Source organism: Chelonia mydas, chromosome 20, assembly GCF_015237465.2.
Source record: "Chelonia mydas isolate rCheMyd1 chromosome 20, rCheMyd1.pri.v2, whole genome shotgun sequence".
In the NCBI taxonomy this organism is placed as follows: domain Eukaryota; kingdom Metazoa; phylum Chordata; order Testudines; family Cheloniidae; genus Chelonia; species Chelonia mydas.
Genome location: NC_051260.2, coordinates 2,454,625 through 2,479,941, shown reverse-complemented (window position 1 = coordinate 2,479,941; position 25,317 = coordinate 2,454,625). Strand labels below are relative to the sequence as shown.

General features: G+C 48.3%; 1 protein-coding gene across 4 annotated transcripts in view; it reads left to right on the top strand.

Moving 5' to 3' along the window:
* The window catches only part of RNF41 (ring finger protein 41), a 32,832-nt gene that overhangs the window by 574 nt on the left and 6,941 nt on the right, over positions 1–25,317 (top strand). Inside the window, exons 2-4 of one of the 4 annotated variants that reach the window (XM_037883894.2) lie at positions 2,841–3,026; positions 7,493–7,575; positions 20,925–21,037. In XM_037883894.2, coding sequence (XP_037739822.1) covers positions 20,948–21,037 — 90 coding nt within the window. In that variant the 5' untranslated portion in view covers positions 2,841–3,026; positions 7,493–7,575; positions 20,925–20,947. The remainder of the gene's footprint in view (positions 1–2,840; positions 3,027–7,492; positions 7,576–20,924; positions 21,038–25,317) is intronic. The other 3 variants (XM_037883893.2, XM_037883896.2, XM_037883895.2) reach the window with 3 other exon arrangements.

The following is a 25,317-nucleotide window of genomic DNA, read 5'->3' as shown; positions in this document are numbered from 1 at the left end:
CTTAGGGCACTGTCCGGTGTTACAGGGCCCCCCCAGGCGTGTGGGGTGGCCACAGGGACCTGGCTCGTTCAGGGCAGTGACTGGGACACTTGTTGCCCAAACTGTTTTTTTGCAAGTTTAGTGATTAAGCAAATAACCCGATTTAAAACCCCCAAGATCCTTCCCCTGCCCTGTGCGTCGGCCTCGAATTCGTCCTGACGAGTGCCCTCTGACTTTAATGTCTGGTAATATTTCATATCCTCCGCATCAACCTGGCCCAGGCTGGTGGAGTCTGAGCTGCTTGGGCTGCTGCTAAATTGTTGCTGAGAAAATGGGGTGAAATCACTGTGGTTTGGGGAATAGGGAGGTTTCGCCTCCTCGTGTTGCATCATAAATGCTTGGTGCCGCTCACAAGAAATGCTCTCCCAATAGGTTCCCACGGTTACTTTTTAATTGGGCAGGGAATTGTCGCTGTTATGGTGAATTATTGAAATGTGTAGCCTCTGGGTGCTACTTTAATTCAGGCAGGATTGTGGCTCTTTTTTTTCCTATACACCCATAGGAAAGCACAGTCTAGAACACAGTGGCATACAGAGACAAGAGGTGAGGGAACTGATCAAATATATACAATGTCTATATATGAATTATATAGACACTCTACACTGATAAAAAGGCAATTTGGAGAACATTTAGCACAGGGGTTGGCGACCTTTCAGAAGTGGTGTGCCGAGTCTTCATTTATTCACTCTAATTTAAGGTTTTGCGTGCCCGTCATACATTTTAACGTTTTTAGAAGGTCTCTTTCTATAAGTCTATAATATATAACTACACTGTTATTGTATGTAAAGTAAATAAGGTTTTAAAAATGTTTAAGAAGCTTCATTTAAAATTAAATGAAAATGCAGAGGCGCCTCCTCCCCTCCCCCCGGACCAGTGGCCAGGACCTGGGCAGTGTGAGTGCCACTGAAAATCCGCTCGTGTGCCACAGGTGGCCTACCCCTGATTTAGCACGGTGTGGTTTTCTAAGTGCTGTATGAATCTGTTGTCCTTCAGAGCTCAGTTGTTTGCTCAGGCCTTTGAGGAAGGGTCTGGGGCGCTGTTCCCTCTAAGTTGTGCGCACACACACAGATCCTAAACCCGGCGCGCACAGGAAAACACCATGCACACACAATTTTGCACAGAAGAATTTTTTTTGCGCACACGGCCTGTCAAAAATTACAGGGAACGTTGGTCTGGGGTGTGGGGACTGAAGTGGAATAGAGTTTATGGAGGGGATGGTATGATGGCATAGCCTAATTTTGGCAATTAATTGATCTTTGACTATTAGCGGTAAATATGCCCAATGGACTGTGATGGTACACTAGATGTGGTGGGATCTGAGTTACTACAGAGAATTTTTTCCTGGGTGTCTGGCTGGTGAGTCTTGCCCAAATGCTCAGGGTTTAGCTGATCGCCATATTTGGGGTTGGGAAGGAATTTTCCTCCAGGGCAGATTGGCAGAGGCCCTGGGGGTTTTTCGCCTTTCTCTGCAGCGTGGGGCACAGGTCACTTGCTGGAGGATTCTCTGCACCTTGAAGTCTTTAAACCATGATTTGAGGACTTCAGTAGATCAGAGATGGGTCAGGGGTTTTACAGGAGTGGGTGGGTGAGATTCTGTGGCCTGCGTTGTGCAGGAGGTCAGACTAGACGATCATAATGGTCCCTTCTGACCTTAAAGTCTATGGTTCTATGATAAATGTGAAATTACTTAACCTGCTATGGAAAATACAGTACAGTAGTGACAAACGTGCTTTGTATTGTGACAGTGAATTTTGGGTGCTAGATTTACAAAAAGTACAAGGTGTGATGGTTCCCAGTTCATTCCTGCATAAATGTCACAGGGAGATCGCTAGGGTGTTCTATTCAGTGGTGGTTAGAAGAACTGTATTTGACCGGATTGCGTAGCTTCAGAAGTTCTGCATTTACCTATAGGGGAGTATATGCTTTCTCCCAATGCTTCCCTTTCTGTTGTGTGAAATCATTCCAGGACAGAACGTTCCTGATCTGAAAATTCTTTACCTGAAATTGGGTTATGTCCCTACCGAGCATCAATCACACTGAAAACTTCTCTTAGGCCTTGTCTTCACTGCCACTTACAGCGCGGACAGTTTCCTCGCTCAGGGGTGTGAAAAAACACACCCCAAGCGGTGCAAGTTTCAGCCCTGTAAAGTGGCAGTGTAGACAGTGCTCCAGGGCTGGGAGCTGTTCCCCTCGCACAGGTGGTTTTATTACACCGTTGGGAGAGCCCTTTAAATTGAAAACTCCCCTGTACCCAGCATATGGCAGAACACCCGACTGAATGTCTGTTCCCTAAAACAATGGGAGCATCCAGACCCGAAGCAAACATTTTGCTACTGAAATGATGCAGCGGGCAAACTTCTAGCAGCATGGAGAACAAGGTGTAATAAAAGGCCTTGGGCACAAAGTGGTATTTTTCCAGGTGGCTCACATGCTTCAGTTCCTTGTCCTTAAAGAGGATTTGTATCGGTTCTTGTTCAGAGGAGGAATATCGTTGGCTGGAAAGGCTCAGACTGTACAGGGCCTGGTTGTATCAGCAGCACAGGGTGTGCAGCCTCGTTAGGCACGTTATAAAAATGTTACAAATGCTTTGCAGCAAGTGGCTTTTAAGAAATGCGGGTGTATCTGGTGGGGCGGGAGGGATGCACGTGGCTAAAGGCATGTGGTCAGTGGAACAGGAGTTCCTGGATAGAAAGGGTTAGGCCATCTTCCACGTGATGCCGGGAGTGCAGCGCGGGGAGCCGCACATCTTGCCATATTTCTGTTTACATTCCTCCTAGTCTTCTCCTTGTTCCTATTCACAGATCAAGCCCGTTTGTGACCTCCTGACTATTCCTGTGGCAACAGGTCTTGGTCACAGGGAAGAATGACGTTTTAATCCGAACGAGGAGGAAGGGAAAAGATGGGCCACTGGGAGCAGCTGCTTAAAAAGAGCAATCAAAACCCAGCCCTGTGTCTTTGCCAGATTGGGAGGAATTCTGCCACAGAAGGTAAATACTTCACTTCAAATCTTCTTCCAGATCTCGATCAGCCGAAGCGTTTAGTTAAAAGAAATTCAGACACAGGAGTGTTCAGAACCAAATCAGCAGCTTCATTTGTAAAGAACACTGTGTGGGGATGGTGGGGAGGATAGTCCCCCTCTTCTGTACAAGCTAAGGGGCTATAATTGAATTGAGATCACACTTGTCAAAAAAAACTTTGTATCTGCTCCAGTTACAAGAGATGCAGGTACAAGCTCCGATCCTGCATTGGGAATCTTATGGGCAGACCCACTGTGGCCATGATAAGCCCCTCTGATTTCACTGGAGCGCAGCATGAGGATCTGCCTGCCCAGACCCTGATGCAGAACCTGGCCCTTACTTTGTGCAATTGACAGTGTCTTGTGTCTGGTCACTTTCAGTGCTTCTTCTGTATAGTCCGTTTCGCCCATGGCGAAATGGTTATTGTTCAGGTTAGGGTACTGCTTAGGGGTCAGGGCCCCATTGTGCTGGGCACTGTACAAACATAGAACAAAGCCCTTACAAGACCCCTCCATATAAGCATCTGCAGGGGACAGCAAACACATTATTCAATTCCAGGTCATAACTATTTCAAGGTGGCTCTGTCAGAAACTGGATTTGGGGGGAGGGTGGTAAATTTATTTGAAAAATTCAAGTTGTGTTCATTAGAATGGTTGACCTTAAAGTTCTGATTGGATTTTAAAAAAATACCGCCCCCCCCGCTGTTTCTGCTTGATTTCCAGGGCACTTGTCTTTCCTGTGACAGTCTAGAATTTGAGAGTTAAAACATCCCCGTAAAATTATCTAATGTCTTTCTAAGGAGGCAGATTCGCCATAACTTGCAGTAAAATGTGTAATTATTTTTAAAAAAATCCTAACAATGAAACTCATGTTGGAATCTGGAAAGGCCTCCCAGCTGGTAGGAATGATGACTGGAGGCCATTATTTAAAAAAAATAAAAAATTTAAAGTTTAGTTGGGCTGCATAGTGCATGTGAGCCTTTGCAATAAATCAATCAGCTTGGCTAGGCTTCTTCACAGCAGAAAACAATAAATATTTCTCATTGAATAGAGCCTTGAGCAATTTTATGCTGTAAAGACAGATCTGGTTTGAGGTTGGTTTATTACCCATGGTGTCCTTTGCCTCCCACCCATGTAATCAGTCACTGGCTTTTCTTTCCCTCCCTCCAGTGTTCCCGTCTGCCTGGGTTCTTATTCCCAGTTTTTCTCCGTGGGTGCTCCAGCCCCGGAGCACCCTCAGAGTTGGCGCCTATGGTTCTGCTCTCCTCAACACAGAAAACCCCCAGGGGATGGAAACCTAACATATTGGTTTTGTGAGCTTAGCCTCTGCAGAACCAGATACGGAGCATGTAAAGGCTGTCAGCATTAACAGCAGGGAGTACTTGGGGCAGAGGGATGCAGGGGCCCAGATCCCTCTGGTTAAGCAGAGCGTGGTCCCAAAGGCTAGTGTATTACCTGGCCAAACGGCAGAGATTGTGGGGCTGGGCGAAAGCAGATTCCTCGTACCACTAGCTAAAATCCATGTGGTATGGGAAGGTTTGGAAAGTGTTTTGATCATGGGGGTAATGGAACATCTCCTTGTCGACCTGCTGCTTGCTAAGGATTTTTTCTATGTCGCTCAGGTTAAAGTATTTGCCCGCAGCAAGGAGGGGTTTTATGCTGGGACCCCTGAGGGAAAGGGTAAGGTCTCAGGAACCACTGAGAGAATGGGAGAGAGTCTCCTTGATTCCTCTGCAGCAGGGGGAAGCCACATGCTTCCAGGTGGGAGGGTGGTTGAGACCAAGTCCTACACTGCAGTTAGAGGCAGCACCACCTCAGGAAGGGAGGGGGGTGTAATGCCTGCCAGGGAGAGAACTGTCCAGGTTGTTAGCTGCCAGCAGGTTGCAGATGAACCAGAGACAGACCCCGCTCCAGGGAGCAGAGAGCAATGTGTCCCAGAAGAGAGCCCAGAGAAGGCGCAGGGGATCTCAGAGACCACTGAAGTGGGTGAGGATTCCTGTGACCCTGTAACACAGGGAAGCAGGGTGCTTCCAAGTATGGGAGGGGCTGAGACTAGCTCCTTTCCAGCAGACGGCAACATGCCCCAGGATCGGGGGCAGGAGAGGGGTTGTCAGTGACCAAGGAAACTGCCCCAGTTGTTAGCTGGTAGAGTTTTGCAGATGAGCAAGTGATAGATCCTTCCTAAGGAGCACAGAGAGATGTGTCTTAGAAGGGCTCCCAGAGGAGGGAACTGGGGAAGGAATAGTGGGGGTACAGGTTGTGTTCACAGTGATCACTTGGGAGAGGATATCCAGGACTGAATGGCTGGGTCAACGTCCGTGCACCCAGGCACTCAGCCTGTGCCCCAGGTTTAAGAGGGAACTGTGTAACCGACGTCCTGGAGGGGAGCCGTCACACAACTGACTTCTCAGGGACAGAGAAAGGGGTGGCGGAGGACACCCCAATCCAGGGCCCAGTTTGTCAGGATGCTATTTCTGGTACGTTTTTGGAAAGTAACTGGGTCCCTTTACATCAAGATGCAGCTCCAATGCCTGGGACAGCAGAGGAGTTGGAACCAGGAAATTGCCAGGTGGTCGCTGTCACAAAGTGCGGGGGAGTCAGGGCCCTGCACCCCCCACTTCCTGCGATTCACCGTGACTCTCAGCCAGCCAGTAACACAGAAGGTTTATTAGACGACAGGAACCCAGTCCAAAACAGAGCTTGTAGGTACAGAAAACAGGACCCCTCAGTCAGGTCCATCTTGGGGGGGTAGGGAGCCAGACCCCGGTTCTGGGCCTCCCTCTGTTTCCCCAGCCAGCTCCAAAACTGAAACCCCCTCCAGCTGTCTCCCCCCAGCCACACTCCCGGCTCCTCCTCCAGCCTTTGTCCAGTTTCCAGGGCAGAAGGTGTCACCTGGCCCCCAACCCCCTCCTGGGCTCAGGTTACCTGCCTCATCCCTCAGTGAAGTGACCCCCTGATATCCCACCACCATCCAGTACCAATGCTGTGTCTAGCACCTGCTAGAAACTACACCATTACTATTTCCTTTCTAGCTAGGGTGTCAACTGAGCTACTGTCAAGGAGACTGTCTTTTTGAAAAAGCCATTATGTCCAGTGCTGAGTAAGAAGCAATGAGTAATTTGAGGGGATTTTTGTAACTCCGTGTGTATTTAAATTCCACTTTGCCGGCTCTGATTTGGTATCTCCTAATAATTTTGCTGTCTTGGAGTGATAAGGCAGGGAAGAATCTTGAACTTGTTTAACTTTATTTGGGGGGGAAAAAATTGGCTTTCTGTCAGCACAAGGGCAACTGTGCTATTACGTAAGTTTCTAATGTGACTCTCTTTAAAAAGTGGCACAATGTCTCACACACATTGTGAAAGCTGAATGGCTCTGCAGTAACGTAAGGAGCGTTTTTAGCATTGCTCACCGTGCTGGGGAAATGGTGCCTTCTGATTGTCTAATGGTATGAGACCTGATTTCCCACTGAAGTTCATGTCAAAACATTCATTGACTTAATTCCTGGCTCTGATTGCTACCAGTTATCCTTTCCCCATTGTTATCCACAGGCACATTGTGTCTCAGCTCTTTGTGGCAGGAGCTGTTCTTTACTGTATGTTTGTAGAGCACCCAGCACAAAGGGGCCTTGATTCTGATCAGGGCGTATGTGCGCTACTGCCAATAGAAGTGAATGCCTGGGGCTTTCACAGATCTACTAAGCAAGGGTCCTGCCCCAATGATCCTGCAATCTGACTTCTCCCTCTTCGCCTCTGCTGGTGGACATGCTGTGGGCTGCATTCTGTGCCACGCTGCATTTCTCTGCCAGCCACAGATGTTACTGTTTGTTATATGAGCACTTCACAGGCTGGAAAGCCATACATGCAAGGGGGGCTGGGGGGGCTTGGGAAATGTATAATCGGAGCTAGTGACCCAGAGGTTAAAGGCCTCACTTCAGTTTCAGCACAGATCTTGATTGGCCAAGGGTGTTACCTCCTGTGCCCCCATGTGGAACGAGTTTGTTTCTTGGGACAGCTCTCTGTAGACAGCTGTGCTCCTCGCAAACACACTTGCCTCTAATTGGCCCATAACTGGAAGCGGCATCAGAGGCCAGAGTTAAATGGGACACGAGACCAAACTTTTCTCCCACCTCCGTAGGCACGCTAGAAGCACATTCCTGGTCACCGTACCTGTGCTGTCTCCGCAGGGAAAGCCGGAGTCCACAGGACTGTCAGTCAATCACCAGCACTAAATCTGTGTTTTAACAAAAGCCACTGGATAAGCCACCCAGGCTGGAGTCCGGGTTTGTGTCAGAAATGTTCATTCACTTGGGTGTGATGAAGGCCAGTTTCGGGAGCATGGTGTTTTGGAAAATAATTAAGCGGTGCTTTTTCTCAGGGAGTAACCAGTAATGTGCACGGGCTGCAGAAATACACAGATCACGATCACTGTCGTTCACAGGAGACAGCACTTCTGGTCTGTGTGTGCAGTGCCCAAACATCCTGATTAAGCATATTTTCCCACTGAGCAGAAATGCTTTATGGGTAAGTACCTTTGGGTGCCTTAAATCTTTCCTATACCATCCTGAATAGTCACATACCTGATTTTTAACTCTTGTTTTCTAACAATACTGACCACCTTCGGAAAGCACTTTGAGATCTAAGGATGAAAAGCCCTAGATAAGAGAAACCACTGGTATTTACAAATGCATTTTTGCATTTAACAATGCTATTGATACATACATCATTGTGTATTGTGGCTCTTTGGTTTCAATTGATCTAAAAAGTGGGTATAATGGAAGTGGTTTTTTAAACAATGAAGGGTGTCCGCTTTCAAGAATGGGTTTGTATAAGATCCTCATTCCATTGTTCATTTTAGTGAGACTCCCTACCTAGAGAAGTCAGAAAATTTTTCCTCTAGAAGGTGGGCGGGGCACTTCTTCCCCTAAGGGATTTGAGTCCTTTCCAGTAATTATTTGTGATCGTGCCTACCTAGGTGCTTAGGAAGGATGGTCTTTGCTCTGTGGAGCTTACAATCCACTCACAGACAAGTAGGCAGAGGTCAGGGGAAGGGAATAATAACAATATAGGCAATTTATGTACAAGTCGAGTTATAATGGGAGTTGTGCAGTTGTCTCTTTCAGTATTAAGCTTCCTCTTAATTGGGGAGTATGTGTATGTCTGACATTCCACATTTGTTGCTTGCTTGAACCACATGAAGGAAGGGCACAGTGTATACATCACCAGAAGTCCTGAAGACTGAGTTTCAAATGCAAGTACCTGAATCATGGGTGGGATTGCAGCCTTTCAGTTCTACAGCAAATCTTGTCATAGGGCAAAGGTGTTTCTAACATGTAGCAAGTTATTAATCAACGAGAAAAGCACACTTCTACCGGCCTTTTGTTTACTACAATCGCTATAATGATCAGAATTGAGATTTCTATCTGTGATCTTACCTTGTGCATTACTTTCACTCTGGTGTTGCTAGTCAGTTACATCGCTCACGGACTGCTTGGGTGGAGGTCACATGCGCACTCTTGCCCTGGCCCTGCAAAGGTTGTTTGGCCAGTAATGGCAGCCGCAAAGCTGAATCTGAAGAGGCAGTGGGCTGAGACAAGGAAGGGGAGGAGAGATGGGCTCACTGGCATTACACTCGGGCTCATCCAAAAGACCCTTAAACGCTGGCAGGAAGCAGACAATCCCTTGACAACTTAGGAGGTCAGGATGTACGGTCAGAAATCTGAATATTTGTAAACTCAAATCCACAACATCCCTTAAACGACATGAGCTGCAAGGATGGCCTGTGTACGGCTCTTGGATAGGAGTGGCTTGGAATTAAAATAGTCTGTCAGCGACTCAGGAGGCTGTCAAACCGATGTGAAACCTGTTTACTGTCCTCGTTTATATTGGCTCTGAGCTGATTGTGGATGAAGGTACAACAGTTAAGGCGTTGTTTTAAAGTCATGCTGTGAAAAAAGAATGTTTTTTGTGGCGTCAGCCAATATGCAACAGCCAGTGACCTTGTATGTCACAGCAAAGCCACAAGGGGCTTGTTTTGCTACAGAATCATATGTTGAGGGCAGTGGAATACGAGTCAGGGATGGGGGGAAAGAGATTGATACATGGAACCACCAGACTGAGTACAACTGACATGTGATGTTTCCAGAGAACCCTGGCCTCTAATGCCAGTTTGCTTTCCAGAGCTTCCTAGCTTGCTACAGCTCAAGAGAAACTCGTTCGTTGTGAATCTGAGCCATGATTTTAACCAGGCTGATGGATCGCCACAGTCCAAACTACTGGGCTCAACAGGGCTTGAATCTGGCACTTGAATGTTTTACAGATCTGTTTTCGTTTAGTTTCATAATTGATCCCATGGCTGTGACGGAACAGAGCTGCCGTCTCTCCCTGATCGCAGGACTGGAAGCAGAGCTCACTGTGACAACTGTTGAGTTCTGGGGAAGCAGGCGGGCACAAGCCATACAGCGTTGGTTCTGTAGCAGCTCTCCAGGCCAAGGGAAGGCCAGGGGACAAGGTGTGCTGCACATGTGAAGGACACTGGCCTAAGTGTCTCATCAGGAAGATAGGCAAAGCAAGCGGAGTGCTCTGATTGCTGAAGGAGGCTTGCCAGGCCGAGGGAGCAATGCCTTTGGCTTGCGTCCACAGCAGTCGACACACCTCTAAGTTAGTTTTTTCTGGGAAGCTGCATGGATTGTGCTTTCATGTCTCTGCTTCATGGTGTGAAGGGTTAACTTGGCTTTGCGTAACTCAGTGAATGGTGAGCCAGGTTGCTTCCAATAACAGCCTGGAGGAGGCTTGTCAGAGTGCTTTTGCTTTAACCTTTAAGTAACTTATTTTGGTGGCGAACTCTATTGCGTAAAGTCCAGGTCTCCCCTGTTCTTTAGGATCCTATACAACTCCTGTTAAAGCCATTGCTAAGGCCTTTAGATTGCAAGCTCTTCTGGGCAGGGGCTGTCTTCATGTACCCTTGTACTGTGCTGCGACCAGAGATGAAAAATACATTGATCATGTGATGCTAGCATGCCTCATATTTTAGGTCCCTAAAGTGCTGTGTAAACACTCAGGTTATGTCTTCACTGGAGTGTTACCCTGGGCTCTTACCGGGCCATTGTCCTTGTCATAAATATAAAGGGAAGAGTAAACACCTTTAAAATCCTTCCTGGCCAGAGGAAAAACCCTTTCACCTGTAAAGGGTTAAGAAGCTAGGATAACCTCGCTGGCACCTGACCACGATGACCAATGAGGAGACAAGATAATTTCAAAAGCTGGAGAGAGGAAGCATATCTAGCTAGATTACTTACTAAGTTCTAAGACTCCATTCCTGTTCTGTCCCCGGCAAAAGCATCACACAGACAGACAGGGGGAGGGACGGAGGGAGGGGGGCAGGCTTTGTTTCTTCCTCTCCCCAGCTTTTGAAAGTATCTTGTCTCCTCATTGGTCCTTGTGGTCAGATGCCAGCGAGGTTATCCTAGCTTCTTAACCCTTTACAGGTGAAAGGTTTTTCCTCTGGCCAGGAGGGATTTTAAAGGTGTTTACCCTTCCCTTAATATTTATGACAGTCCTTAACGCCCTTCCATCCACACATACAAACTTTTCTCCCGAGTTTAGTGGTGCCTTCGTCCCCGGCTAGCGGGCTGGCTGTGGGTGCAGGCTAAAGCCTGGATTCTGCTTTCGCTCAGACTGGTAACCTGCCCACTTTGCAGTCTAAATCCCTGGAGTGCTGATAGTCCTCCAGTGCCTTCCCACAATTCCCCACACACTCCCAGAAGGACAGACAAGTTCTTTCACAGTTCCCTGGGAAAGGATCAGTGACTCAAGTTACTATGATCCAGAGAACCAGCGAGGATGCAGAATTCTACTATGGCTTCGCCGTGTGGCTGCTCACGTCTGGGCTAGGCTAACATGGGTGCAGGTCACCCGAGGTAACTCTGCAGTGAAGACACATCCTCTTGTCACACCTGTGAGAAGTCACCTTACAGATCAGAAAGCTGAGCTATCGAGTGGTGAAGTGGCTTGCCCAGGACTCTGCAGTGAGTCAGTAGCGGATTCAGAATTGGAACTAGTGCTTTCCTGGCTCTCAGCCTTGTGTTCACTTGGCTAGACGGGAGGGTCTCGCAGTGGGCTGTCGAGCGCTTAGATTCCTAGATCTCAAGGCCAGAAGAGATCATTGTGGTCATCTAGGCTGACTTCCTGCGTGACGCAGGTCATGGGACTTCCCCAAAATAATTCCCTGAGCCGATAATTCCTTGTCACTATTTGCTGCAGGGCGTGCCTTGGGGTCTTGTGCAGCAAATACTATGCACTAAAATCTCTGCAGATTACTGCTGGGGGTCGTTAGTTTAGGAAGTCTTTGTCTGAGGGGGGTAAACTGACTTAGAACGAGGGTTTTCATAGTGGAGTTGGTGCTTCAAAATACAGGGTTTTCTCATACGTGTGGGAGGGACTGCAGTGATAACAGAAACCTGATCAAATGGTTTCCTAGTATGATGTAAACGAACAAATTCAGAGATGGGATTAATTCCTCACCATTGTTTCAAAGTATGTACGTTAGGGCAACAACTGCTGGCAATGATGGTGGCTTTCTAGAGACTAGTGAGAAGAGCAAAGAAAATGTTAGAATCTTATTAAATAATTTAAACTACAGTTCCCGTAATTCTCCTGTAACTGATATCAAATGAGATTGATTTGGTGGGTTATGATTTGAATACCTTCCCAAACAATTATCGCCACGATCCATGTTACCTTTCTCATGTGTGACGTACATGTTGGCATGAATGCATCAGCGCCTAAATACCACAGTGTTGGGCTCTATGGATATATCAATTTCACAACATAATTGCATGTTAAACGTGTATAAAACTACAAATGCTATTACTGAGTTAAACCTTTTCATTCCCTGATTTTCCCTCTGAGTGGAGCGCACATTCTTTAAAATTGCTAAGCTGACTTCATAGAATCATAGAATATCAGGGTTGGAAGGGACCCCAGAAGGTCATCTAGTCCAACCCCCTGCTCGAAGCAGGACCAATTCCCAGTTAAATCATCCCAGCCAGGATGCATACGAGTGCAATCAAAGGCATTTTGTACTAATGCTGCGTGGGTGAGTTCTTTGATCACCATTCGACTCAGTGCACATTTGAGTTTCTGTTCAATTTCTTGCTCTGAAAAGACAACTGATGCCTCAGAGTTGAAGCTTATGGTTAAACAGCTCTGTTCCTAGTCACGCTAGTGTTCGAGCAGTCAATGGTACAGTTGTCTTGTGCCACAGAGGTTAATAGGTGAAGAGCCATGTGCTGATGCTGTCTTTTTTTCTCTCTAAATCACTGTGGCAAGTTAGTGGAAAAATCTTACTTAAAAAAAAAAAAAGACTCTTGCAAAATTTCAAGGATATAATTTCTTAAACCCTCTGAATTTCAGTCAAAAATGTGTCCCTCTCCCGTCCGTTACTGGCATGGAAATAAGTGTCCTTACCAGCTCTACCAACCAGGTGGCATTATTCACTGTTGGCTGCTTTCAGGCCCATACTTTAGTTTTGTTCGGCCATCCAGGTCATAAGAAGCAAGGAAAAAAGTACCCAAAAGTATTCTTGGTTGTGCACAAATTTCATCCCAGGTTTTAGAGAGACAAGCTGGGTGAGGTCATGTCTCTTATTGGAGCAGCCAGACCTGCAGAAGAGTTCTGTGTAAGCTCAAAAGCTTGTGTCTCATGCCAACAGAAGTTGGTCCAATCAAAGCTATTACCTTGCCCACCTTGTCTCTCAAAGATCCTAGAAGGAACATAAGAATGGCCATCCTGGGTCAGACCAAAGGTCCATCTAGCCCAGTATCCTGTCTTCCAACAGTGGCCAATGCCAGGTGCCCCAGAGGGAATGAACAGAACAGGGAATCATCAAGTGATCCATCCCCTGTTGCCCATTCTCAGCTCTGGCAAACAGATGCTAGGGACACCATCCCTGCCCATCCTGGCTAATAGCCATTGATGGACTTATCCTCCATGAACTTATCTAGGTCTTTTTTTGAAAACTCAATTACTTAGCAGAGATGGGGACTGAAAGAACAGGGCTATAACAAAACTGCATATCCCAGGTTTTGTCTAAGTTGCTGTTCCCGTCTCTGATCTTTCTTTACCTCGTGGAGTGGAGTTAAGAGCAATTAGGCTTTGTCTTCACTGCTTTTAAAAAACAAATAAACAAAAAAGAACAGGTGGGTTTTTTATCCTCGGAGTAATAAATGTGTGTGAGCTATTCGGAAGTAAAAACACTGAAGAGAAGATACTTCAGTTTCATCCCAGGTAAGCTAGGTGAGGTCAGCACTATGCCCCTGCCTGGTGCTGACCTCGCGTTGTTCACCTCTGTAAAACTAAAATGCCTTCTCTTCGCTCGGTTTTTCCCCCTTAGTGTAGCTCTCAAACGTTAGTTACCCACTGGTAAAAATACACCTTTTTAGCAGTGAAGTCAAGGCCTCCGTCCTCATCTCTGCTAAGTAATTGAGTCTGTCAATGCTTCGTCCCCCACATCCACCCTGGCTAAGCGTAGATCAGACAAAACTCCTTAACAAAACTAAGTACGAGCTTTGGCCTCTTAAAAACAGAACTCTGCATGTCCAGGTCTGACCATTCAAGCCCACGTTCTCCGTGTGGTTGAAGCCACTTTAAGCACCTACAGCCACTAAGGGTAATGCTACGCTGGAAACAGTAACAGATTGATCTGGAAAATCTGGCACATGAATAAAGGCTCCAGCTACCAATAAAACAGGCCGTATCAGTTGGCAGAAGCTGCCCAGGTAGGAGACTTAATAAAATCCCACAAAAGAATCTAAATGAGCCTCACTCAGGAGGAAGCTGTGGGTGGGAGCCCCGTGTCCCCAGAGTGCGTGCACGCTTTATCGAGGGACTACCAAATGAAAGCTTGACTTTTATATATGGTTATAATGTGCTGTTGTCTAACTTCCACGTGGGGCCGGAGTAAGTGTCTCATCTTTGCAGGGCAGTTCAGCTACACAACCTCTGTTCTAAACTCTGTGGGAGATGTGGGCCAAAACTCAGTCTTGCTTTGATCATTTACCCCTTGATGTTTGTGTCTCTCACGTGGGCTCCAAGGTGCATTTTGCTGTAAATAAATTCCTCTCTTCCCTTCATCGTGGAAGGGTTTCACATTTTCATCTGAGCAGAGAGGTGGCACGTGCCTGTGGTTTCCAGCTCAAGGGAAACTTTGGATCCCACTGCTTAATTGACACACTGTCTGAATGTGTCCTCCTACCACCTCGCTGTGCTGTCTGTCGGAACGACCTTAGCTCACATTACGTTTCTGTGCCACACGTCATTCTGTCACACTTGCATTGCACTGTTAAAACTAGGTTGCTGGCCAGCTAGGTCATGCAGATGGCGTTCCAGCTGGCTTTACGTTCTGCTGCATGTGCAGGTTCAATGTCGCTGCAGTTAATAGTCGGCTTCAGAACGGGTCACGTTGCTGTCAGTGACCGGCAGCATCTGCTTTGTGCTGTAGAGGCCCACTGGGATAGCGAAAGGTCAGTGTTGGAGCCCCCTGTCCCAGAGCCGTTGGGTCACATCTCTCTCTGCTATACCGATTCCACCGTGTGGTTTCCACCCCAGTCTGGGATGAAGTGAAGCTAAGCGGCAGAGAGGAAGCTGCAGCGGATGAGACTGTGCCAGGAGCAGCAAGGCGACATGAAGGCTGGGGCAGAAGATAGTGGGGCTAGATGCGCGGAAATGTTGCACGTCAGAAACCCGTGGCAGGCGGGAGTGCTTCGGCTCTCTCCATGGCTGAGCAGCTCATTTCTTCTCTCAAGCTTGGTCTGTGCTTCATGTTTTACCAGTGTAACGATGCCAATCGGGAATCGTTTTGTTTTTTCCGGACCTAGCTTTGCCAGTGGAACTCGCAGTGTAGGTGTCGTTATCCTGGGGCAGGATAGCTCCTCGAGTTTGGCCGACCTGGCCTCACAAGCACAACTCTGCTGGTATAACTGTGTCTGCACCAGGGGTTCTGCCTTTGCTCTGCTGGCCTGGATCCACACTGCCAGAGTTAAAGCTGCAAAACTTAAGTGTACACAAGGCCTTCGATTCATTCACTATCTGTCTCTCCCGTCTTCCCCTAAACAATCTGCTTATCAGTCCAGAGCTGTGTCTGTGTGGGCTTGGGCCACCCCCTCCCAAAACCGGCTCTCGCCCTAGCTGAGAAAGCAAAAAGACTGCAGCAGAGGCTTATGGGGGGGAGGGAGTGTTTCTAGCCAAATGTTTCAGAGACTTTGCAACGCCTCTAAATGACCCCCTCTAAACACCAACTGTGTGATTCCCTCAGAATTCATCTGTCTTGGTCCTGTACTAGCTTAAGCAGCTGTGACAGATACTCACAGCTGCCCAGTGCTTCTCCTCCACGTGTCGAATGCCTCTTACTTTCCTTTGCCTCTTAAGACCAGAACTCTGGGCTCCCCTTTTCTGACCATTCCCTGTCTGACCACTAGATTCTGCTTCCTCCCTCTGGTTGAAGCTACATGAAACACGTGCAGAAGCGAAAGTCCAGTACTGCCACGTCCCTTGCTTTCGCCTTTCATCAGAAGCTCTCAAAGAGCTTTGAACACTTACATGAATATCTCTGGGGGAATTCCTATCGTACATACTTTAAAGATGGGAAAACTGAGGCACAAGGGTCATGCCCAAGATCACAGGGTGAGTCAGTGGCAGAGCTGGGAATAGAACCCTGGAGTTCTGGCCCCCAGTCCTGTGCTTTTACTACAAGAGACACTCCCTCTTGTGGCCTTCTTGTTTTCCCTTTGGTTTTAATGTACTTTTCTGGCCCTCAGGGTTTATGAAATTGGGAAGATTACACAAATAACATTGCTTACAGAACAGGTTTCCTCCAAGCTCACCCAGGTGCAGTGCTGTTGGCAGACGTCGTATTGGCCGTAATGAAAACAGGGTGTCTGTTTTCTGAGAAACTAGGCAAAGCTGGAAATCCGAGACTTCCAGCACAGGCCGTAATTAAGTTTGATTTAGCAGATCTGTCCAACAAGGTCTGGCTCTCATTATGGACTAGTCTCTTGCATCTGATACTTACTCACTAAATCCACCAGCTGCGTGTATCTGCTGTCAGAGGGGACGGGTGGAATAACTTATTCACCAGATTCGACTTGACAGATCCCGAAGTCCAAGTGTGTGGTCTTGCGCACTGTTACTGAAGTTCTATCATCCTTGGCCTGCTGGAGCCGCTACGTGAGGGGTTTAACTCCTCACTGGTCTTTGGTTTTCCCAGGAACAGTTTTAAAGGTCGCTGCTTTGCATTTTACATTTGGGAGGGTTATTTCCCACATGATGATGATGCTGAGCTCCGACCTCAGGTGGCTTCTAAATAAATAGCTGCCGTGACTTTGCATGTTCTGCGTTTAGTGCAAAGCGTGTTTGTAGCCTGCAGTTGTTAGTGAACTAAATTGCTTCACTTCCAGCATTTTGGCCTGGGCTGCTCGTAGCAGACCAGGACTTGAGTTAGGCCTTTTTTATATTGTCTATTTCATCCCATCCATCGTCTCTCCCCTCTGGCTGTAAAACAAGCCCATCAAAGGCCTTCACCGGCACGGCGTGTCTAGAGTGTCTCTTCTTTCTGCTTAAGGCTCTATACTCGAGCTTCACAGCGGGGATTTTCAAAGCAGCTAAAGGGGAATTAGACTGGGGATTTCCAAAGGCAGGGTGTCTCTCTTGGGCTTGCAGGGAATGGACCTCAGTGGTTCTCTTCTACCTTTATGATCTTTGATTAGACTCGATATTGCTTTGACTGTTGGTATATTTACTCTACAGTTCCTGGATGTTGTGTGCTATTGCTGTGCAAGGATCTGTCAAAGTAAGACCCTTTATAAAAACCCAGAGTGGTAACGTGTAGAAATTGATGCTCAATACTTAAACAGTCACTCCAGAGCAAGGCTCTCCTACAGCATCCGCAGGATTTTTTAGGGTAGAGTTTTACATATTCAATGCCTGGGGTCTGGTTCTGATACTCAATCCACCAACTGATGGCGGACCATTCTGAATGTTCCCTGTTGCCATGTTGCTCAAGCCATAGGTTCTATACCCCAGCCATACAGAACAGCTGGTTATTTTGGACCCCAGCCATCTGGAGACTAGATGGATTTTTTTTTTTTTTCCCCCCAGCCAGAATGATTTTGTTCCAATCAGATTCACAATACACTTCGCTGCTCAGTCCTGCTGCTTTCTGTTCTTTCTAATGCCCTGTTCCTTGTTAGTGTGGTGTCCATAGTGAGTATAATGTCTTCAGGGCAAGTAACGGCCTTTAAAGCCCCATGTTGGCACCATACAGATCACAAGTAAAGGATAGAAAGCGCACTCTGAAGCGCTGAGCCAGCAAACCCAACAGAGAGATGACGCATCCATCTTAGCAAACATTTCTCTTGTGAGCATTCAGCGTGAACCTTTAATGGTGCATGGATCCAGTGCGTAAATCTCGCTTGGCCTTTCTTGATGGGCAGCAGCACAAGGCTGGTGTGAAACCTAGAGCGGCTGTTATGAAAGCGAGGAAGATGAATCGGGTGGGACAGAATATGGCCGGAGGTCTTTATCCTCCGGCCTTCAAATGACTCAGGTGTCTGCGTCGGTAGCGATGAGTGTGCCCTAGAGCCAGTGGATATCGAGCGGACACACAGAAAATCTGTTCTGTAGATAGTGCCCAAAGCCATTTTAACCCGGCAGAAGGCTTAGTTCACTGGGAACCTCTGGGATCCAGAGGACACGCCTTTCAGAGGGGTAGCCGTGTTAGTATCAGCAAAAACAGCGAGGTTTTTGTGGCCTTGTGGCACCTTTAGAGACTAACAAATTTATTTGGGCATAAGCTTTCATGGGCTAGAATCCACTTCATCAGATGCATGGAGTGGAAAATACAGGAGCAGGTATAAATACATGAAAAGATGGGAGTTGCCTTACTAAGTGTGAGGTCAGTCTAATGAGACAACTCAATTAACAGCAGGATACCAAGGGAGGAAAAATAACTTTTGTAGTGGTAATGAGGGTGGCCCATTTCAAACAGTTGACAAGAAGGTGTGAGTAACAGTAGGGGGAAATTAGTATGGGGGAAATTAGGGTTAGGTTTTGTAATGACCCAACCACTCCCTGTCTTTATTCAGGCCTAATCTGATGGTGTCCAGTTCAAATTAATTCCAGTTCTGCAGTTTCACGTTGGAGTCTGTTTTTGAAGTTTTTTTGTTGAAGAATTGCCACTTTTAGGTCTGTTATTGAGTGACCAGGGAGATTGAAGTGTTCTCCTACTGGTTATAAATGTTATCATTCCTGATGTCAGATTTGTGACACAAACACGCTGTGGCAAAGCCACGTGAACGTATGCCTTGTGTAGTGTGGAAATGAACCTTGGACCTCCATGCAAGAGTGCCAAATGGTTTTTTGGTTAAAACTCTTAAAAAGCTGTTAATCTCCCTTTTGTTAATGGAAACCGCACTCTCAGCACTTGACTCCTGGGGCAGGGGAGAGCTATCTTGCTTGGAAAACACACCATCGTTACCACGGAGATCTTCTTTGAACTCTTGGTGTTACTGCTGACGTAAATATGGGCAGACTTGCTTTCCAGGGCTGTTGGGTTTTGGGGAAGAAGAGCTGCGACCTCCTTTGCTATCCCAGACTGTCTCTGGCATTCCTGGGCCATCTCTAGTTGCCGAGTGAACTGATGCCAGGCGACTGGATTGTGACGGGTTAGTTCAGGAACTGGGACAAAACTCAAATGCGTTTAACGCTGTTAAGAGTTTTTGGGGTACTTGGACCAATAGGATGATAGCTTTCAAATGAGTGACAGGGTAGGTGGCGACTGGCTGGCTTACCTTCTGATGTCATAATCAACCCCCTTACTGGTTGGCTTATGGAGCGGAGAGGAGCAGCTCCAGTCACAGGCCATGTGCTGACTTCTTAGTTCAAGGGTTAGGAGCCTTATGTCTCTTCCATAGCAACTTTTTGGTCTAGGAAGATCCTCTGTAAGAAATGGGGGGGACCTTTTAGACCATCACTGCCAGCTGCTCTGATACCCTGGAGATGTGAGTGGGGTTACCATCTTCCTGCGGGATCTGTCGGTGAGGGACCGTGAAAGGACCTTTGTCCCAGTGCAGGGCCTTGTGAAAGGTTGCGGGTAAATGCAGGAACTTCATGAGGTGCACAGGTACTCCTGTCTTTTTACCTATGTGTACTGTGATAGCAACTACAGACCCAAACAAGGTCAGGGCCCCCCCCTCACTGGGCACTATGCTGACACCCCGGGCCCTGATGTGGAGAGCTTAGAGGCTAAATAGAGCATGTTCCCCTGAGGGGTGGATGGTGTCACATGACTCAGACCATTCGCACCTCTGAAACATTTTGATGTTGGTTGTGATCATGTTACATAATCTCCACAGCCGTCCTCTGATGTTCCCGCACACCTGGCGTGTGTAGGAAAGACTGGAAGCCCACGGTAGCCCGGTGAATTCTGTGGGGCTCTACAAGTGCTGTGTGTTGAGGATGCGTAAGTGACTCATTAAGACACCTGGAATTAAACCAGCACCTGAAGTTTTACAGTACTGGAATCAATGGATCCGGTTCCCGAATCCTGACTTAGGAGCAGAAGAGCTGTAGGGACATGGGAATAACTTGGGCTATGCTATTCCTGTACCCCAGACGTTACAGGGGTCCTGTGTGAACTAAATCCCTGTCTCCATCCGGCTCTTCTGGGCACAGGGAGCAGCTAACCGCAGACAGGGTGTGGCATGCTCACTGCTCGAGAAGGCTTGCGAGAGGAGAAGCCGCACTTTAACCAAAGAACGGACACTAGGATCCCTGAGTACTGGGCAGGACACCGGAGTTCAGGTGGCACTGTGTAACCAGCTCGGGTTGACTGCAGTGTCTCTAGTTCCCTGCATGGGAACCTGCTGGTGGAGAAAGGCAATGGAAGCTGCCAAAGGGAATCCGTGCAATGGAGAGGATGATCGGGATGCAGTTCTGTGGGGAAGAAACCTGAGAAATTAGGGCTAGGGTCAGGACTGGAAGGGACCCTCCTCGGTCATCAGGTCCAGTCCCCTGCGACCACAGACATCCCATTCATAAACGTATCCAGCTGGGGTCTCGCTGTTGTTTTGTGCCGTGAGGATTTCCAGACGGAGTTCCTGTAGCGGGCAGCGGCCCAGGGGCATGTGCTGCAGTGGCCCTGTGCTATTCAAATTACGGTAGCGCCTTGAGACCCTGTCTGAGTTTGCCAGCTCATTGTGCCAGGCACAGCTCAGATATCTAGTCAGGGACTGACGGAGCCTACATAGCTGAGACGGGGTGGGAGGGGAAACGGCGGCAGAGAGAGGCAAAGTGACTTGCCCAAGATCACCCTGTATCAGTGGCAGAGAGCGGAGCTAGACTCCTGGTGGTCTGAGCACATCTCGTGCTTGCTCTACTTGTCCGTAGTGTCCTGGGCGCTCGGTGCCTCCTCTGCCTTCTCACGCACAGACCCTTCAGTAGCGAGGACAAAAGAAGCAAGATAGGAAAAGCTGCAAGTGCAGAGGGATGAGTAATGCCTTGTGGGGGAGGGAAGTGTGCAGCCGGTGGTAGCAGGAGAGCAAAACTGAGGAGCGATTCAATGCATGGAAGTGGGGCTGACAACAGTGCACCACACCCTATTGTGTAAGGGCTTGGAGCTGGTCTGCGAGCCCCTGGCTTAGCATGCAGCAGGCTCAGGTCTGTTTCCAACTCTCCGCATTGCAAAGAGGGACTTTAAACTCCCAAATCAGGCTCTGCCTTCAGAGGAGCAGAACATGAGTCTGTCCTTGCTTTCCTCCCGGTGTGATCCCCGCAGTTCTCTGCCTGCCCCTGATCTCCTTCCTTCTCTCTCTTTCCAGGGTTCTGGCTACGGTGATGAGCAATGGGGTATGATGTAGCCCGCTTTCAGGGGGATGTTGATGAAGACCTTATATGCCCCATCTGCAGTGGGGTCCTGGAGGAGCCGGTGCAGGTAGGTGCCAGAAAGAGCAATAACCAGTTCCTTTCCGCTGTTGTGATCGGCGAGATTTGCAGGGGTGATTCCGTACTACGGTTTTATCCCCGTTCTGGCAAGCGCGGGTGGATGTTAAATGCACAGCCATGCATGTGTGAAAAGAGAAGCTTAATGTACAAGTGCAGCTCCGACCCTTCCGATCGTTGCTTGAAAGTAGCGGCTTGCCAAAATCAGCCTAACCAGGGTTAAATTGCTGTAATCTAACAAATACTGGTGGAAATCTGCTGAAAGCTGCTAGTATATAAACATCCTAGCTATTTCAGTTCATCACTTTTAAAATGCGACTGCCCCAACCTCCGCGGGTGTCTGAGACCTACCAGAGGCTCTGGAGCTGGCGTGTGCGTTGGCATTTGATGGTTCTATATGAAAAAACTTCTCCCGGCATTTTTGCATGTGACGCGGTGTTAGGGTTAGCGTTCACTCCGGCTTCTCAGAACTCCACCTGCACCAGCTGATCACCAAACCAGCCGCCTTCCCAAAGTCTGGCTCCACACCAGCAGAAGAGAAGCTGTGTACTCCAGGGGCCTGAGCTGACAGCCTCTCCCCCATCTCTTTGTGGCCGTATCCAGCGCATTGAAAGGCCAAATTGTTTTGTTGCAGAGACTCACGAAGTGGATCTTGGTGTATTTCCGCTTGCTACCAGCAGGCTGGCAGGTCTCTCCCTTCACACTTGGAAGCGTGCTCCCCTGGGGCATAGGCACCATCTTCCGCCTGCTTTAGGAACGTGTCAGCCTGAGGTCTGCCAGGCAGCCGTGTGGAGCAGCCGCCAACGTTCATTAAACATTCTGACTTGACCTGCCTGCCAGGCGTGATAATCCATTGGGGGAGAGCAGGGCTCCAATCCCTGTTGGACGGATGCAGCTGAAACACGCCCCCCCCCACCCCACCCCGGTCCCAGGAGGATACTGCCTACCAGGCACCTAGAGTGGAGCCCAGGCTGAACCCTGCTTGAAGGGGGAGAAAACAGTTATGTTCCCAGGAGGAACTGTGGCTCTTGGAGATGCTGGAGTCAGTATGGATCCCATGACCTCCCTCCATCCTGGCTCTTCAAAGCCCTCAGCAGCACGGGCTTTGAATTGTGCGGGACTTTGCTCCTTTGCGCCTGGGTCTGGGCGCACGAGGTGGTCCAGGTGCATGGGCTGCCCCAATGAGTGCTCCTGTTAAAAAACACCTCTGATCGTGCACGCGGGAGGTGCTCGTGCGTCCCCAGTGGGACCCACGCCGAGCACATCTGGGGAATCCCCGTTTCTGGAGGGGATCTGGTGACCGTTCTTTTCTAGCAGCAGCAAGATTTCGGGCTTGCCGAGTCTCCTCTCCCCCTGCCCTCCTCCCTGCCACCTGTTAGGAGCAAATGTTCGGCCCGGGAAAGTGGAGGGGGTCCAAATTGTGAACATTGCGATCCTTTGGCACGTCATTAATAGCTCAGTATGTTCAGCGCTGTCTTCTCCCCCAGCACGCGCACAATCCAAACGCGGGAGTCGCTTGCGCAGAGCCAGGCCAGCAGCAGAAGCCGGCGCGCCTCTTCCAGCCTTTCGCTGTGGGGAGCGGTGATTTTTGGCTCCCCGTCTTGGGAGCGTTCGTCTGAAATGCCTGTGAAGCCGCAGAGCGGTACAGCGGGTGGGTTGCTCTGGGCTCTGTATAGCGGGTGGCTGCTGTTACAGTGCGGAGCCCGAGGCCTAGCAGAGGTGGGCCTGTAGATAGTTACATAACCGCTCTTGCTGTGAGCTGTCGCTCTGTGTTTGGAGACGATTGCTGGGCCCAGGAAGGGGGGAATCGTTGCAGGAGGGAGGCTGGGAATACTGTGACCCTAACTGCTCTGCTCCGCACGTAACATGCGCAGTGAGCAATCCCGACTGGGAAAAGCGTTCGCATGGGTGGTCTAATGCTGGGCACGAGGGCTGAGACTTGTCCTGGGGCTTGGATAGAGATCGTAGGAGCTGTCTCTTACAGGTGGTGGGAGGGTGAGGAGTCCTTCTTGCACCCGGGGCGGGGGCGCTACCCATTCACCAACTTGTTGGAGCGGGTTCAGAGTCAGGCCGTGCGTCAGCAGGATCACGGCAGTGCTGACGGTGTGTTATCACACAGCACCTGTGCACAAAGATTTTCAGACCCCAGATCCTTCCTGACGTCCCTGTGACCTTATGCCTGACTGCAGCAGAGGTGTTGTTCCCTTTAGGAAGTGGATTCTTTCCCTGCCCCTTATTTGCATTGTCACCTGTGCAGGGACACGATAGGATTTAGAGTTTGCTCTGTTACCCCCTTGGGCATTTTCGCAGCTGGCGGAAAAAATCCTGAAATTGCCAGATAACCAGCCTAGGATCTGAGGGATAGCAGGGACTCCGGCAAAGCCTGGGGCCTGCTCTGAGCAACTCGAGTGATGTAACTATATATATATATTTTTTAAAAGGCCCGTTAGAGCGTGAGTGACAGTAACACAAAACTTTGCCATGAACAAATGCACTGCAGTGCGGCTAATGGAAAGTTGAGCCGCACAGGGACGTTCAGCAGTGACTGCAATGCCAGTAAGTTGTGGGCAAAGTGCAAGTCACGACTCTTTGCTGGCTGAAGTGTTTTGCAGCTTGCTAAGCTGTCTGTGTTTTGGCAAAAATTAAATCTGAAGTCGCATCACCAGTAAACAATTTACTGTGACTGGGGAGGGTGGTGTAGTTCGTTCTCTACAGATCTTGCATCTGTGACAGACACGTTCACTGCATTTTTCTCTGAACTGGTGTTGTGCAACTGACAGGAAGGACAAGGGGATGCAGGGGATGACCACATGGTAGGGCAGTAACACATTGCATGTCTAACAACTTCCATTTGCTCTGAACGCGAGTTGGTTGGTTTCTCAGTGGGCTAGAATGATGTAAATCCAGGCAAGTTTAAACCACTGACTTAAATTATTGATTTAAAGTAAAACATGCTGATTTAAATCAGGTTGATGCTAACTTAAACACATGCACCCATTGTACGTTTAGCGTAACACTTCATAATGAACTAAATTATAAATGCTGGATTTTAAATGTCAGAAGCAGGAGATTACTGAATTTTGCAAAACTGCTACGAGCAAAAGAACAAAATGCTGGAAATGTGAGTCTCTGACCCTGCAAACATTGTGTGCCTCGGTGTTCGTAACAACAGATGCAGAAACTGTGTTAACAGTTCTCTTAATGGCATGACGTCTGTCCCTTCAAAATGATTTTCAGTGTTAACAGTGAAAAGTTATATAACTGTTCAGTATATTATTGACGTTATTATGAATGTTCATAAGTGGCAAAATGTTCAAAAATAGCCTGAAGTTAACATCCGAAGGGTGAGATTTTCAAAGCGTAAAGGCCAGATTTTTAAAGGTATTTAGGCGCCTAAGGGACATGGATGTTCAAGTCCCATTGACTTCAAGCTGCGTTCCCTGATGGAGGAGCGTAGTCTAGCAGAAGCATTCACCTTTCTTGGCATGTGGAAGTTTGATCTAGTGGAAGCTGTTACAGCACAAGCTGTTTGCGTATCCACATTTGAGTTTGTGGTGGCCTGGAAGTCAGGGTGTTTATGAAGCTCCAGAATGGTCTCTTGCTGCAGAGAGGGGCCTAAAAATGTGAAATTCTTGGCAGAAAATAAATCGAGGTAAAATCTGAAATTCAGGTAACAATTCTGACCCTAATTAAAACCTCTGCTTTAGCAATTTCAGACTGTCCAGTGGGGAGAAAGTAAAGAACGAGCAACACATTAAAAATGGATTGGAATTTTGTAAATGTTCTAAATAAAAGCACTTTTTTAAAAAATCAGAACTTTATCCAGCTTGGCCCCTGATTTCCTTTCCAAGAGAGCTGAGCCGCCCGCCTCTCCCAGGGAAGTCAGGGGGCTTTGGGATTTCTCAGTCCGTCCTGAAGATGAGACTTCTGATCTTTCGGACACCCCTCGTGTGGTGGCTAAGTACAGCACTCGACCGGCTCTATGGCACCAAAATTAACCGTCTTATCCAAGGCCACCCAGCAAGTCCACATTGCACTGCACGGAGTAAATTCAGGAATCTGGACTCGTCATGTCCTGCCTCTCAGGGAGCGTCCCAGTCTAGTTATTTGGCACCTCTGTTTGCTTCCTTGCCCTGGCTGGGAAGGGGCCGTTCGTATGCCTGAAGGAGGGGCGTGGTACGGCACAGCTTGGCTAGCACCATTTCCAGGGGGAAAAGAAATTGGTTTGTTGTGGTTGGAGAAGCCCTCCTAGAAAGCTCCTAGCGACACGAG